This window comes from Coturnix japonica, chromosome 8 (genome assembly GCF_054131305.1).
Source record: "Coturnix japonica strain WE chromosome 8, WE-NBRP24, whole genome shotgun sequence".
In the NCBI taxonomy this organism is placed as follows: Eukaryota; Metazoa; Chordata; class Aves; order Galliformes; family Phasianidae; genus Coturnix; species Coturnix japonica.
The window spans coordinates 3738795-3754140 of NC_140670.1; the positions used below are offsets into that span (position 1 = coordinate 3738795).

Below are 15346 nucleotides of genomic sequence, written 5' to 3' on the forward strand. Positions count from 1 at the left end.
AAGCATCAGTGACTGCTGGAATACAGGGCCAGCATGTGTATGTCATACACACATGGAGACCATCATACCTGCACCTATCATCAAGCACCAACCTTACAAAAATAATTACCCATTTACACTCGCCATACTTGTTAATAAAGACAAATCGTAAGGAAATTAGTGGCTTCGGTTCAAGTAGACTTAGAAGGACCACACAAATACTTTTCTACTGCAAGTGAGTATTAATATAACAACTTCAGACTTACCTTAACTTTAAGTACAGAAGAAAACATTTTAGCATCTTCAGACACTCCTCCAATGTACAATTTTTTGGTAAAGACAGGCGCATGATCATTTTCATCCTTCACTTCAATAAACACTTTGGCTGTATTACCTAAAACCAGGAAGGAAAAGCACAGCTAGACCATTAGGCAGTTGATCTTTATCACCTATCGAAGCTTACATGTTTACAGCCCAAATGGACTTTGACATTATTTCACAATGTCATTGTGAAAAATGACACTGTAGAAATAAACATTTAAGAAATGATCTGGTGTTAAAAACATGAGCTTGAAGGAGGTCAAGGAGTTTTATGCTTTTACCCCCCACCTTTGCAGTCTTTTCTTACAGAAAATGAATGTACACGTACATCTTGCTACTACGACTATAGGAATTTGCATGTAGGCAGAAGGCTGCCATGGCTTCCTTCAGAATAAAGGGGAGGAACAGAAGAAAAGACCCATAACTACTTTTTCAAATGAACAGAAAAGCAGAAGACAGAACAGTATACATCAATAACACATATCTGGTCACAATGAATTCTCACAAGCACTATAAAGAGGTAACAAATATGCAACATATACCAATAACAAGCTATAAAGAAAAGCTTGCCTTTTTCCCTTCAGGTGCAGCTTGCTTAATATATTTTAATTCATAGTAACTTCCATACAATTACTTAATGAGGGGTTCTGCAGCACTGTATGTAAACCCCAGTGGACCAACAAGATACTGAACATGGCAAGTCGATACAGCTCCATCTACACCTGCCTACGCAGGAGTATCAGAGGCTCAAAACATCTTCAAGAAAAGAAATACAGCTGTTAAATAGTTACTGTTCCACTGTTCAGCAATAAACACGTCTTTCTTCTGCTAAAGAAAAACAGCCCAGCAAAAACTATGATCCTGCTGTGAAGGAAGATTCAACTGCACAGATACTGATATTAAGATTTGTTTGCTTCTTTCAGAACTGTGTAATCCAGAAAGAATGCTGGAAACGATGGCAGCCAGTTCATTAAAACCACATTTTCAAGCGATAAATCGACTCATTTCAGAGCTGATTTTCCCAGCCTCTTTCAGTGCCAGTGTAATTTAGATGCTACACAGGTGCCATGTTGATTGGCATTAGTTTCCAAAAGCAGGCTCATTTAGAAAGAGCTCAGTGCCTTTCCAGTTGGGGGAAAGCTTATTATACCCAGACCACATCTCAGACTGCCCACATTATCCAAAATGTTGCAGGTGAGAGGTCCTGCTGATGGAAAACAAATATGGAGTTCATAACATCAACGGGAATTTGAGAAAACCCTTTAAAAATGTCATCTGTTGTATTAGCATGTAAAGAAGAAAAAAGAAAGGATGAAAAGAAATAAAGGGAAATGCCATTTCCTCAGAGGAGTAATGATTTTTGCACTTGCCACATTGATCTGCACAAAAGGTTAAACTACTTGTAGGTGCTTTTACACCAAGCCACGAGGAAAAACGACTTCACATGAAGCTCTCCTCTTTAAACTCACAAAAATAATCCACCAGCCAACAAAAAGATTTAAGCATCTGAATATGCATAATGTTGACACAGTGATCTATCTGTAACCACGTTCAGTTTCCTTGTTTTAAAAAATCACTTCCATAGCATGTATTATGGTTCAAGAGCTGCTGTAAGACTGTATGAGAATCCAGTCTCAGTTAAAAACTGTAGCCCCATAGAGAAGAAGGCAATTTCAGCATGATCACAGCACTGCACTCTAACCTTGCCCTGCTGACAGTTCGATCAATGCCTGACACCAGTTTTTACTGTAAGGAAGTGCCCAACTGCATCCAATCCGGTGCTGCTAGGAGTAGTATTTGCTAACCCACACTAGCTCTCCATAATGCTCATCAAATATCTTCTGTATAGGGCCCACAAGTGGCATCATTTGAAGCTGGTTTTGGTGAGGAGGCTGAGCCTTGTGCAAAGTTTGCTTTGCAATTTGCAATTTGTTTAATTTGCTAGTAGTTCTCTGAGCTGCCAAAATGCTGATTTGTTCAGCAATGGTTGAAAACTTTGAAAATGAGAACATTGCACAAAGCACAAAGCAAATGAAACACTCTGCATATTTCCAGACTGACTTTACTATCAATGGTGTTGAATTAAACATACACGCTCTATCTTACAGCCCCTTACATTGAACCATAGAAGCCTTAGAGCTGGAAGGGACTTTCAAAGGTCATCTAGTCCAACTCCCCTGCAATGAACAGGGACATCTACCCCTACATCAAGTTGCCCAGCCTAGAAAAAGCCCACATTAGAATTCCCAAACAGAAATAGAACCATGCCTGTGAAGAGATAAAGCTCATGTATGTAGAGTGGTTAACTTCAGAAGCAAAAACAACTGTGTCACTAGGAACCTGTAACATGTACCTGCTGTTTGCATCCATGTCTACTTACAGACAGACACCGAAGTACCCGGCTGAGCAGCCACAGAGGACAAGTAAAACTGTGCCCAGATGGCAGCAGTAACTCAGGGTAAGAGAGCAAATGACATATATGCATGCCTGGAGAATTAAAGGTGCTTTTCTCAGATGTTGGTAACTGGAAACACCAGAAAATGTGAGGCTGCTGCCTCTCTTTCGTGCTTTCAGGGATTTGAGATGCCCTTTTGTCCATGGCATTCAAAAGCAAACACATTCTGACTCTGCTGTATGGCTCTTTTTCCATATCAAAGTGTGAAGACCTGCTATCTCCCATCACAGTTCACATTTTGTGTCTGGCACAGGGACCAGATGCTCGCAAACACTTTGATTCTTAAAACTGGGATCGCGATTATTTTGGTGATAAAACCCCTTTCCTACCCTTATACATTCTATGATACCTTCCCTTCAGCTCACTGCTTCACACCTCTTCTTTGGATGCATTAATGGCAAAGCAGTGCCTTCACAATGCAGCACACATCCCGCCGCACACAGCTCCGTGCTGTCCCCTTTACATAAATGTTCTCCTGTTCCTCACCCTACCCAGTGAGGGAAAACTGAAAGCTTCTAGCTGGAAGCTAATGAGCACAATCCTCATCTGTCTCACAATGTGCTGTGAGCCGACAGTTTATAGACAATCGAAGAAGCGAAGAGCAGACACCGAAAACCCCAGCTACTAAATTAAACTGAAATGATGAATTCATTAATACTTGAGGTCACCGAGGGTTCAGCATCACCAGATGCCGACTCCTCCGGCCAGAATTCCAACTTTCTAATTTCACTGTCATCAGAAGAGCTGACATTTCATCCGTTCAAATGAAATATAAAAGCAGTGTAATTTCACATTGTGAAGTTTCAGTGAAAGTTACTCATTTAAGAAGCCCAATTTTGCTCAATCTGAGAGCGTGGTTTTGCATGATTGAATATCATCAAAAAGAAAATGGAAAGACTACTACAAATGTGGATATCAAACCTACAGGTCGAGGAGTCTCCATTACAAAGACCTAGGTAATTTAGTTATCCAGATACTTGTAAAGTGTTTTGCGAATACATCATCTATCAAATTCTTTAGCAATCTATTCATCAGACTGTAGACTGAAAATGTAATATACACTGTTGTGGCTATCCCAATATGTACAACAAATGCGCGTCTGTTTCAACTGAATAAATTCTGTTGCTGTTAACATGATTCAACTTCTGACCACAGAATAACCCCAATACACTGCGCCACAAACAAATGTGTACTATCTCTATTATGGAAGAAGATATATCTACCAAAATATGCTTTCACTTTCCAAAACTCTTCTGGTGGTTGCACAGGGAGTTGTGACAAGCCTGACAAAGGTATTTGAACTGCATTGCCTCCTATGTTGTCTCAGGTCATACTGTATTATCACAGTTTTACGGCACATTCTCAAATATTGGGGTCTGTTATCATCACAGAATGGCCTGCGTTGAAAAGGCCCACGATGTTCATCCAGTTCCAACCTCCTGCTGTGTGCAGGGTCGCCAACCAGCTGCCCAGAGCCACATCCAGCCTGGCCTTGAATGCCTGCAGGGATGGGGGCATCCACAGCCTCCTTGGGCAGCCTGTTCCAGTGCGTCACCACCCTCTGGGTGAAAAACTTCCTCCTAATATCCAACCCAAACCTCCCCTGAATAATAATCTCTAATTTGTACACTATACCTTTACAATTGTGCAACAAACCAGCAGAGAAGTAAGCTGGAGATGGGTTTCCTAATATTTATGGCTATTCATTAGAGCAACAATTAGAAGACTAATTACAGAACAGGACAGCAGAATCAGCTAATCATGGCCTTCCCTCTGCAACTCAGCAACTATTAATTCCACGGATCACAACCCATGGGGTAGGAAAGACCATCGGCCGTGGGACAGCGTGGTCACCTTTGACAGCAGCAGGTGGCACTTGGGCTCCCTTCCTGGCAAAGCGCTGACCAAAGAGCTGACACAGCTACAGATTGGAAGACAGTGCTCACCTTGTGCCTGAAGCGTAACTCGCCTGGTGCTCCCTGCTCTCCAGGGCAGGCAGAAAGGTGACTGCCCAATGTCAGCCACCCCTGGGGAGTCCTCAGCTCACGTGAGGGGGAATGTAATGAGCTGGTACAGCAAACAGCAGCAAAAATGACTTGAAAGTCAAAATGATTTGAAAGACTTACAGTCAGTTCCCAGTGAAATGGGAACGCAGTATTCTCATAGCCTTTAAATAATGTTCAATCTATCACTACCTTAGAGGAGTTTCTCTGTTTGACATTCCCATGCCCTGGGCTTGCTGGCATGAAGACCATGATGGTCCTTAGCCAGAGATCATAAAATACAGCAAAAAAACAAGAGAAATACTGCGTATGTTAAAGGCTTGTAATGTGAAAATACTTGTTTGTTAGGTTTTTGTTTTTTTTTTTTGTACAAGCTATTAATGCTTTTGTAGTTAGAGCTCAAACATGGCTTAAATAGGAAGGTGTAAAAGATGGAATGGAATACTAAGTGAGACATGTTCCAAGTCAGTTTGCCCAGGCCTTTTCCTTAAAGGAAGCACAACAAAATCTCCAAAAGCTCTTTCAAAGTCATTCAAACAAGAAAATCATTAAAAGGGGAAAAAAAATCTCTCACTTGGAGAGAGCCAAAATAAACCAGTAAACACAACTCCTTTGTGCCTGGAAGCTCTGCAAAGAAACTTCCTGCCACAGACCATCCTGTTCTCCAATTTGCTCTCAGATGCGGTTGCAATAAGCTTCCCAAATACCCCCCAAGAGGTGCTTAGGACATTTTGTTCTTCCTGTCACCCTTGCTGCCTAACCATCCCACATTCCCCTCTGTAGATTCCTCACGTTTGCTGCCTTCCATCAGTCTGTTCAGAATTTACACATCCCCACACACACAAGTCCCCAGCCCAACAGGGAGGAACAGTTTGCACTTGGGCTGCATAATGTATTTATGAAAAACTGTCACGTTCTATCATGGAAAACTCCAATTACACTGAAAATGTTCGATCTGTGTCATCAGCTCGCTGTTTGTATACAAATATGAGCCCTATGTGGGTCAGTGAGATCTCTAACGCAGATGTGCTTAGGGAGGATCTAACACAAGAGTCATCATGTACAGAACAAGAACAGAGATCCACAAATGCACACTGTGCCTTTCACAAACCAACATCACTGTTCAGTTTGAGAACACAGCAGTAGCGAGAACTGCAGCGAACGGTATTATAAAAAACTAAGAATACATACATATACACATAAGATATTCAATAACAGGGATTTTGAAGCTTACTTTTGGATGGCACACGCAGGTTGGATCGCACCACTTGCAATGAGTCTGCCTGAACTCGAAGTTCATAACTCGTCACTTTTTCATAGTCCAGAGGCTTTTTAACAGAGATCACGCCTGTTTTGTTATTAATAGCAAACATATCTGAAAGCCAGGAAAGGAACAGAAGTTTTGTTAATGACAAAACGTTTCTATTTTGTGATGTCACTGTTTGGACACCACCTCCAGGCAGCATGCTGGAGCTAAGGTACACAGTGTTCCCAATGGAGGAGACACACATTGGACATGGAGACGATTTTACATTGTTAATAAAGACATAGTGTAAGGGTACTAAACTTCCCAACAGAGAAGGCTAAGTGCAAGCTCTGTATAAAGTAACTTCAGTGCTTTTTAAGAAGCCAAGTCTGCTCTCTCATCTGCTTTTGTATGTGGCAGGATAGGCTTGATAACAGCAGCAGAAACAGTCCCTCCTGCTTGTACTGATGGGGTGGGACCTCACTATAGCAGCCTTTCTCTGTTTCTTGAAAACTTCTGATGCCCGCACTGTGCTCAGCACCCTCACTTAAACTAAGTTATTAGTACTTACCCTCTTCATTTCCTGACACGATTGAATAAACAATAGTTTGGTTCAAGGCAGCTGCCATCACCACAGTGACCACAGTTCCTTTTGGTGCACTTTCACTCACTGGGGGGGGCCTGCAGAAACAAACAGAAGTACTTTGTGTTATGCTCGCGTTGCCTGAACAGCAGAATACTGACAAACTCACTGCTCAGTTGGCAATTTCAATCATCCATTCCGCTGCCAAAGAAGGATGATCTGCATTAAGGAAGGTTTAACCCCTGTCTTCTGCAAATGCAAAAAACCCAAGTGTGGACCACTGACAAGGGGTGAGAGTATAAAGATATAACAGCCTTTTGATATGAGAAATGAAACCCAGGAGATAACGAGTCAGAAATAACAGAAACACTAGAACCATCACACCCTGATAAACCACAAGTAAAACCTCAGTCTGTAACAGCTCTTTCATTGCACTCACCTCTACTGAGAAAACTGTAATCTACCAGGAACACGTGCAGGAAAATTACTACATGAGTAACCCTCTTTAAAAGCTGAGCAGTGAGCACTGAAAAGCCGCCTTCATGGGAACTTCCACTATTCAGAAGGAGCTGGAAGTTGCTCTAATCACTCATTTCTCACCATAAAAGCCAAGATGCTTTCAGAAACTTAACTGCAATCCAAGCATACAGATGTGTCTTTTAATTGTTCTGTAAATTGGATTTGATTCACTGAGCATTGAGGTGTGAAAAAAGACGGTGCTACTGACATTTATCTCATCTTCTTCATACCCTCCAGACACTGCAAACTGAAGAACTCATGTTGTACGAAAATAACGAGCATCCTCCCAAAACACACCTAAGTTACTTCTCTCCCTCTCCTGTTGTTCAAATGTTATGTCTCCTTGGAACATATAATGAGTAACACTCTGAGATGCTGTTTCCTCCAGGAAACCACAATTACTTCCACATAAATGAAGAGTTTGTTTGTGATAATGAATTCTCACATGGCAGAAGTATTTCTGTTTTTAAATCTTCTCCAGAATTCTGGATAGACTCCTATGGCTCCATTAATTTCAGAGCATATTTTAAGCAATCCTTCTTTCAACCTCCTCTGCTTATTGCTGGAACATGCCATCCCATCCCGTACCTCTCCCATTCCAAAAGCAAAAGCTGGGTTCCCAGTTTGCAATCCGAACAGTTGAATCAAGCCTAAACTTCAACAAGAAGAGACCAATCTGTCCTTCATTATAGAAATTTCCTTTGGGATGAACTTACTACAGGTCGAATTTCTATACTCAACTGCTCCTGCCCCAGATTACACTATCCATAAAGAAGATACCAAGGGCAAACCACATCCATGACCCAAGGGGCTATGATGTGCTCTTTCTTCCCTTGTGACATTGTCCATCACTTTGTTTCCTTCATTTGTTAGTGTAAAGTGCCTAGGTCCTCTTTAATTCAATCACTGCAACTTATTCAAAATGTTGGGATACCAATACTTCTGAGATGACTTCCAATGCACAAATAAGGGGGAAAAACATACTTACAGGCTGAGCCACACTGTACCACAACACTGGCCCTTTAACTCCTGTGAAAAAGGTTATGGTATACTTCTTTTACTCATTTACACACAAAGCAGATCACCCTGGCTCCCATTCCTCTGCCTCAAATGTACAGTCAGCAGTAGAGTTCATTATTGGTGCCTGACTTATTAAGCTATCCACCTAATGTTGTATACTGTATTATTTTTTCTTTTTCTTCTAAGGAAATTAATTTGAAGAAAACCCCTATGACTATGTATGTACAAAACCCACAATTCATCTGAAGCACACTTTCAGTATATTCTTTTAATAGAAATGGCCTTGTAGCTTCCCCTCTGACACAGCTGAATTTAATGAATTGACAAATCAATATTTGTTAGGAAACAGTTTTTGTGCTCACTGTGAGAGGCCATGGGTGGGGTGGACAGAAAACTGCCATGCTAATTGTATTGATTTCATTTCCCTGATTAACTAAGGTGACTAAGTTCAAAGGGAGCAATGCATCAGTGGAATTAAAACATACAGCCAGCTCTTAACATCTTGCTGAATTGTAGCGACGTGAACCAGTGAAAGACAAAGGTATATAACTGACAATATATGGTTCTTTATCCTGTACAACAAGCTCTAATAAGCTTTCTTAGGGGATAAACTCATCATCTGGTATTTCTTCTGTAACCGTTTCAGCTACGTGCAAGTTGGATGACATCCATTTTACTGTTTTGACAGACATTATAAATACCAGCTTGCTAGTATGCAGGATGGGATGGCTCCAAGTGAGGTGCACTGGAAACCCTCTAGAGTCCCTGGTCTCAGCATGATGACACCCCACTGCCCAAGCCATACCCAATGAGCCGCAGTAGGAAAAGAGGGCATGAAGGAAGCAAACCATACAACAGAGTAGCTTCAAGATTTGTGCCATGCTAAGCTAAGGTTGGATTTGGAAAGAATAAAGCACCTTCAAAGTGGTCAAAACTCGATGCTTAATAATAATGCTTCTGTCCTACACTCTGCATTTAGTTATCCTGAACAAACTTAAGGACTGCTTGTATTTACATCCTCTTTTTAAGGCCTCTACCGTATTGTTTGCTGCTTATGTGTCATAAATCGTCCCCCTCAAAATCCAACAAAAACAGCACACAAAAAAAGTAAAAATGGCATGTAATATAGCAAAACCAAGATTGGTTATAAAGAAAGACGTAGAAAAAGTAAGAAAAACACACATGAGTTGTAAAAAATCAACATCTTTTAATTTGCTACATCTCAATTACCTGGATCAGAAGAGGAAATGGAGACAGAACACATACTAAATACACTGGTAAGGTATATTTTTTAGACTCCAAAGTGAAATTTAAACTTTTCCTCATTTTCCCTTTGCTGAAGAAGTCAGACACTCATTCATTTTTCAATTTGTCTGCTGGCCAATGTGCTTTAAATGCACCATGAAATTCTTCTATCTCCAAAAGCACGAACATGAGATTTAATCAAAAATTAAATTTAAAACCAGCAAACCCAATAATAAATTGGAAAATTGGTTTTAGTACTGAAGTTTAATAGCACGCTGTGTACACACACTGCATTGGATGCATCTGTGGGTTTTATTTTAGTTCACTGGGACCCACAAGCATAGCTCAGAAAGCATTATTAACTTCAGTTATGTAATCACATTACTAAAATTCTTAGCTCAAGTTGAATAAAATGTCATTCTGACTTCTCCTTGTACAATAATCTCCATATCTTCCCTCATATTACCGTTTCTGGGAATGTATTGGCCTTAGCTCCTTGTAAGACTCAATGGCATTTCACCTGAAGCTTCCTGGACAAAATGTTTCTGAACACTGCACCCGCTTCTGCACAGCCCTTCCAATTACTCCTCATGGGATGCAATTTCATTTGGCTTTTTGTCTGTCAGATATTTAGCATTAAAGAGAAATTAGGTAAATCATTAAAAAAAATATACGTATTTTTCTGGAGTGAGGTCAAGTGTAGACAGAGCAATAAATGTTCTAAAATGAGGTGAGCTAGAAGTGAAGTTAAATGTAAACTGAGATAGCTGAGAACAAATCTACTACAGAAATGCTTGAAATACGCCTCACTGTGCAGCTGAGTTTTAAACAACTGTCTTTTAAAAAAGAGATTAACTTGTGTAGCACTGGTGATCATCATAGAAACAAGCAAGCAAGAAGTAATGGTACCTCCTCTTGTGTTGTTTCATCAGTGTTTAGGCTACCTTGGCATTCTCTTTGTCCAGTTTGTGCAGCTCTAACAATCTGAAGGGTTTGACAGAGACTGTGAGTTGTCTCCTCTGGAAAAAGTGTCTTTAGTTCTTAGTTATATGCATACACCAAGCAGTGCTTGTTCAAAGCGTGCTGAGAAGGATCACGTGTTCCTCACCATACTTAATAACATCCTCACTCTGCCTCAATCCTCAAATGGGTTCAAGACATTGTGACCTTTTCATGGCATTCACATCCGAAACAGATGACAAGGGAGTTTGGACACTGCTGAAGTGAGCCCCTGTCATAACCTATTATCTTTTAAACCGAGTGTCACATTTTATTCCCAGGAGCTCTCTTGTCAGTAGGCATCATGCCTTTGTGTGATCCCACTGATTTTTGTAAATTACAGCTGAGAACACGAAGACATAAATATTTCTGTCAAGCATTACTACAGAAGTGAAAAAGGAAAAGATCCCTGACAAGCAGAACGCAGATCTCTCACATACGCAAGTCTGCCAGAGAGATGGGTATCGATGGGATCAAATGTAAGATGATAGATAACGCAGTGGTTTTGTGCTCTTATACAGCTGACGGTTGGGTTTAATGCTACATTTGTGTCAGTACATCTCTTTCACTTATCTGGTTCTACACTTCAGCCACAGTGCCAAAAGTAGTCCTCAGCAACAAGGCAGACTCCGTGCATGCAGACGGGTCCCATACAATACCAATCCCAAGGCAAAATCACACACATTTTCCTGAAGCTAAGCCTCCACTGCTACCTAAGGCCAATTAAAAGTGAATGTTGGAGCCCATTCCTCTAAATACAGCTTGGGGAAAACGCTGAGGCTCCCTCCAACTCAGAGGTGCTACATCAAAACTGTTGCCAGAGGTACTTCCCTCCTTTTTATGTCTTTCCTTTATGAAATGCATATCTCGCAATGGGAAACACAGGAAGAGCAGCACTAAGACTTGGCCAACCTGGTAAAAGGATCACTCCCATGGATGCTTTAAATCTACAAGTGCCTTACAACATAGTCTTGAGGGACAAAGCCAACATCTTAACAAGAAGGGGGCAGTGACCCATCCTATGTACACTGCTGCTCTGTGCCGCAGATCATACCTTTTGTTGAACAAGAGAAGTTCATGTCACAAAATCCTTCTTGCAGAACGCATTTTCATGGTAGTGTGTTGTGCCCAGCACAGAAGCACAGTGCCACGCTACCTTTACCTCCTGTATTACCCTCAAAGCTCCAGCTTCACAGATTTCTTCATACACTGGAATCAACCATATTAGCCTACAAGAAGACACCTATCTTGAAACAGGATGGGGACTGGTAACACAGCACTAACAGAAACTACAAGTTTCCAGCAGTCTCCTTTTTCTTCTAAGAAATGGCTGAGCACCTGTTTAATGTGCCCACAGGCAGTAATTAGGAACCAATGACGCCGCCATCGGTTAACATTTCATTTTCTGCTACAGAAGCACATCACTATTAGCAATGACCTTCTAGTTGCAAACAGGATGTGATATTTATTAATTAACAAAACAGAAAAGATTCCCAAGTCCCTCTGAACCTTTATTTTTTTAAAGAATGATAATGTTCTCATAAGAGGACGAGCCTGTGAAAAAAATACCTTTATATTCATCTGAGGCTCACTTCACATCTGTTCTTCACTGCTCCATGGCACTACTAATTATGATCTGTTAATTAAGAAATCAAAGTGCTGCCATAACCTGTTTGGAAGCAATGGAAACTTCTGGAACAATTACCTGGTCTAGGGTTCAATCAAGATGTGATTTGGGGCGGAACCATAAGGACATGAAAAATAATAGCGTGGAAAAGGAATGCTCAAATCAGCTTGTTTGAGCTGCCCCAGGAAGTAATTTATTACCACAGACATGGCTATTTCTCCAGCATAAGCAGAACAGCATCCTAGTCAGCATGAAAAATTTTAAGTAACTGTTGCAGATGACCACAGCCAGCAAGACAGCACTGGGCAGCCATATGGGAAGCCTGGTGTGCTGACCTACCCTCCATTGCCCTGCTGTGCCCCACAGCCCCAGGCCTGTGCTCAGGCAGCAGGGCTGAGGCCCTACCCACACGCTGCTGCCAAGTGCCCTGTGCACAGACTGGGGCATGGTGCCTCACTCTGCTGTCACTGCTGCAAAGAGGCAAAATATGACTGTCAGAACCCTGCGGGGAGATGCAGCAAGAAGAGCATCAGCAGCACAGCGTCCTGCCCCAGCAGCATGAGCTCAAGTAGGCTCTGAGGTGGACAGCCACGTACAAATAAACACTGCACATTTTAGGACTTTGATACTTCTTCTTTTGCCTCTCCACCTCTGTGTTTTTCCCAAATAAGCAAACAATGTTTGCTAAAGCACAGCAAACTATGGCTACTGGTTCACCTGCTTCAGCTTCACCTCCTGCTTCCCACCAGAAGAGATGCCTGGGTGCAGAAGATGGCTTTCTGATGTGACTCAGTGGACATCTACCTCAATTATTAGGAACTCTATTTTATCACGTTTTATAGAGAAACAGCTCCATGTTGCACATGTTGGTTTTCAGAGATCTTGGCTTCTCTGTGGTGTTCTATATATATCATGCAGCAGCACCTGTAAGTCTTCAGTTATAATTTACAATCCAAACAGAAAAGGTGGTGTGTGGAGGGGAAAAGGCTAATTAATTTCCTATAAATCATGTAATGTTGCAGTGGGAAAGCCAGCGTGCAAAAGGCATGTCTGTAACTTGACTGCTGCCTCCTGCAGAAGTCGCTTTAAGGCATGGAAACATATCAGTCAAACCCTTCTGTAGCATGAACAGGACGAGGCCCTCGTGTGCTGGGGTGCTTCTGACAGCACAGAGCTGCCAGATCAACAGCTCAAGGCACAGCCGCGCTTTCATCTCCCAGTCTGCCTCATGTGGCCAGGCCTTTCTGATCACACCATCTGGTGCCCCCTTCTCCTACACTCTGTGTTTGTTTCTGATTTGTAAGACACACTGCAACTCTGCAGGCATCTTTCGTCTGTTAAAGTGTTCATCTGTGACCTCTTTCTAAATCCAGAGAAGCAAAGTTTGTAGAAGAGCTAGAAGAAACTGCTGGAATCACCCAGATTAAAGTAACTATGCAAGCAAAGAACAGTACTCATCCACCCCAGTTTTCAATTCTCTGAGAATTCCAGTATTCACATCCAGAAGTCTATCATTTTGCGACAGCATCATTGCTCTGAGCTGACGTTCACCCTAAAGATATATAATGTCAACTAAAACCCAGGGTTTTATGAAACCTGCCAGCTCCAGCTTGCATCACTGTCAGGAAACCAAACAGGAACTGCAGTTTGCAGAGTGAGAATCCCTGAAAACCTAAGAAATTGAAAACAGCCCCGCTCCACGATGTCACAGAATCTTAGAACTGAATCAGAAAGTTTGGGGATTATTTTCGTTTTATTTCTGACATTGAAGAAAATGAATAACTGCTTCTGCTGCCCTCAAAAGACTTCTAAGAGTTTTATACAGCAGTGTGCAATTCAAAAACATTACCAAGGATGGAGCAGGTCTATTTCTTTTGAAAGAGACATCAGACTATTCACCCAGCCCTATAAATTTGTGAGGAGGAGGAGGGTAAGAGGGGTTACTGAGTTGTCATTTGTAAGTATTTAGGAGATATGGACTGCTTTTTACTTTAAGCTTCCTTTCCCATAGGTAAATAAAGGTCCTATCTCCTGGGATGAAACCGAAGCTCTAGGTGGCCTGAAGGAAATGCATGCTTAGTTCAGAAGGCAACGTCAACTCTAACAGTAGACCTGCAGCTTAGGCTCCCTTCCCACGTTCCTGCAAACAAAGAACCTCTGCTGCTTTACATGGAAGTGCAATAACTCCTCCATGCTGTAGAAGATGACCCCACTGTGCTGCTCCAGCTGCTGTGCCGGCTCCTGAGGCATGGTGAATTCGCTTTTGGAGTTTACCCAAGATGCAGAACATGCAGATGATCTCAGCATCACATCCTCTTATTAAATATCACTGCTGAAATAATTTTCTCAAGTCTGAAATGAAAGGTTTTTTCCTCTTCTCCCTCTTTTCATCAATATACTCTTCGCTGTCTGAGTAACAAGACATCATAACATACACCAACACTTCACATTTTCTGCTCTTTCCTCATCTACAGTTACTACCCAACATTTCAATTAGATGCCTTAATCAGCAAAGTTCTGGTTGTAGGATCAAGGTATTTTCTCCTACTTGCCTCTTTTTATAAATGTGATTTAACTTTGCAAGTGACACACTACAGGAAGAATTGCCAGGAAAGACTTTCCTTACGTTCAAGGTATGGCTTAGAGATTCTGATACTTTAATCACAATGAACAACATAGATGATGTTTTTTTTTTCAATAAATCCCTTAAAATATCAGACAGTGACTTGTCATTTGGGTCTGGTCATTCTGCTTCTGCTTCCTGATTGCCAACAGTATTTGGTTTTGAAATTAGATCCACAAAACCCATTAATACTATGATACCAATTATAGCGTTACATCTGATGCAAAAGCACATACTGCAACAAGGTTATAATGTCTTGAGACAGGCAGGCTGTGCACATTGATCTCGTTGTTTCCTGTGACACCCAACTTGGTGTCATTTGCAAACTTACTGAGGGTGCACTCAATGCCCACATCCCGCTGATCAATAAAAGATACTGAGCTCTTGTCCAACAAATGGTTCACAGGATCAAAACATACTGAAACTGAATGGAGACAATAACTTGTAGCCCTGATAATCCTGGTTTCACCTCAGTTGTAGGGAACTTTTTGTTTATCTGCCCGACTGACATTTTCAACAGCTAAGAGGAGAATTTTACAGAAGCCTTTCACTACCGCCAACCACATCCCGCATTTGGAGACAACCTATTAAGATGGTAAAAGGCTGCTCACCAAAAAACTTGTGGCTAAAAGAAAGAAACAACTCCAAAGTATTTTGCTACCCTGACTTTGACAAATCAGAGTCATGCATGTAATTGCACACATTTCTTCTTCTGGGGGACTCAAG

General features: G+C 41.5%; 1 protein-coding gene across 25 annotated transcripts in view; it reads right to left on the bottom strand.

The window, feature by feature from the left end:
• The window catches only part of PCDH15 (protocadherin related 15), a 528749-nt gene that overhangs the window by 53422 nt on the left and 459981 nt on the right, over window positions 1-15346 (bottom strand). For all 25 annotated transcript variants that reach the window (XM_085554985.1, XM_085554984.1, XM_085554986.1 and 22 more), the window contains 3 exons: window positions 6576-6685; window positions 5993-6133; window positions 246-373 (listed from right to left, as the gene is read on the bottom strand). In XM_085554985.1, coding sequence (XP_085411111.1) covers window positions 246-373; window positions 5993-6133; window positions 6576-6685 — 379 coding nt within the window. The remainder of the gene's footprint in view (window positions 1-245; window positions 374-5992; window positions 6134-6575; window positions 6686-15346) is intronic.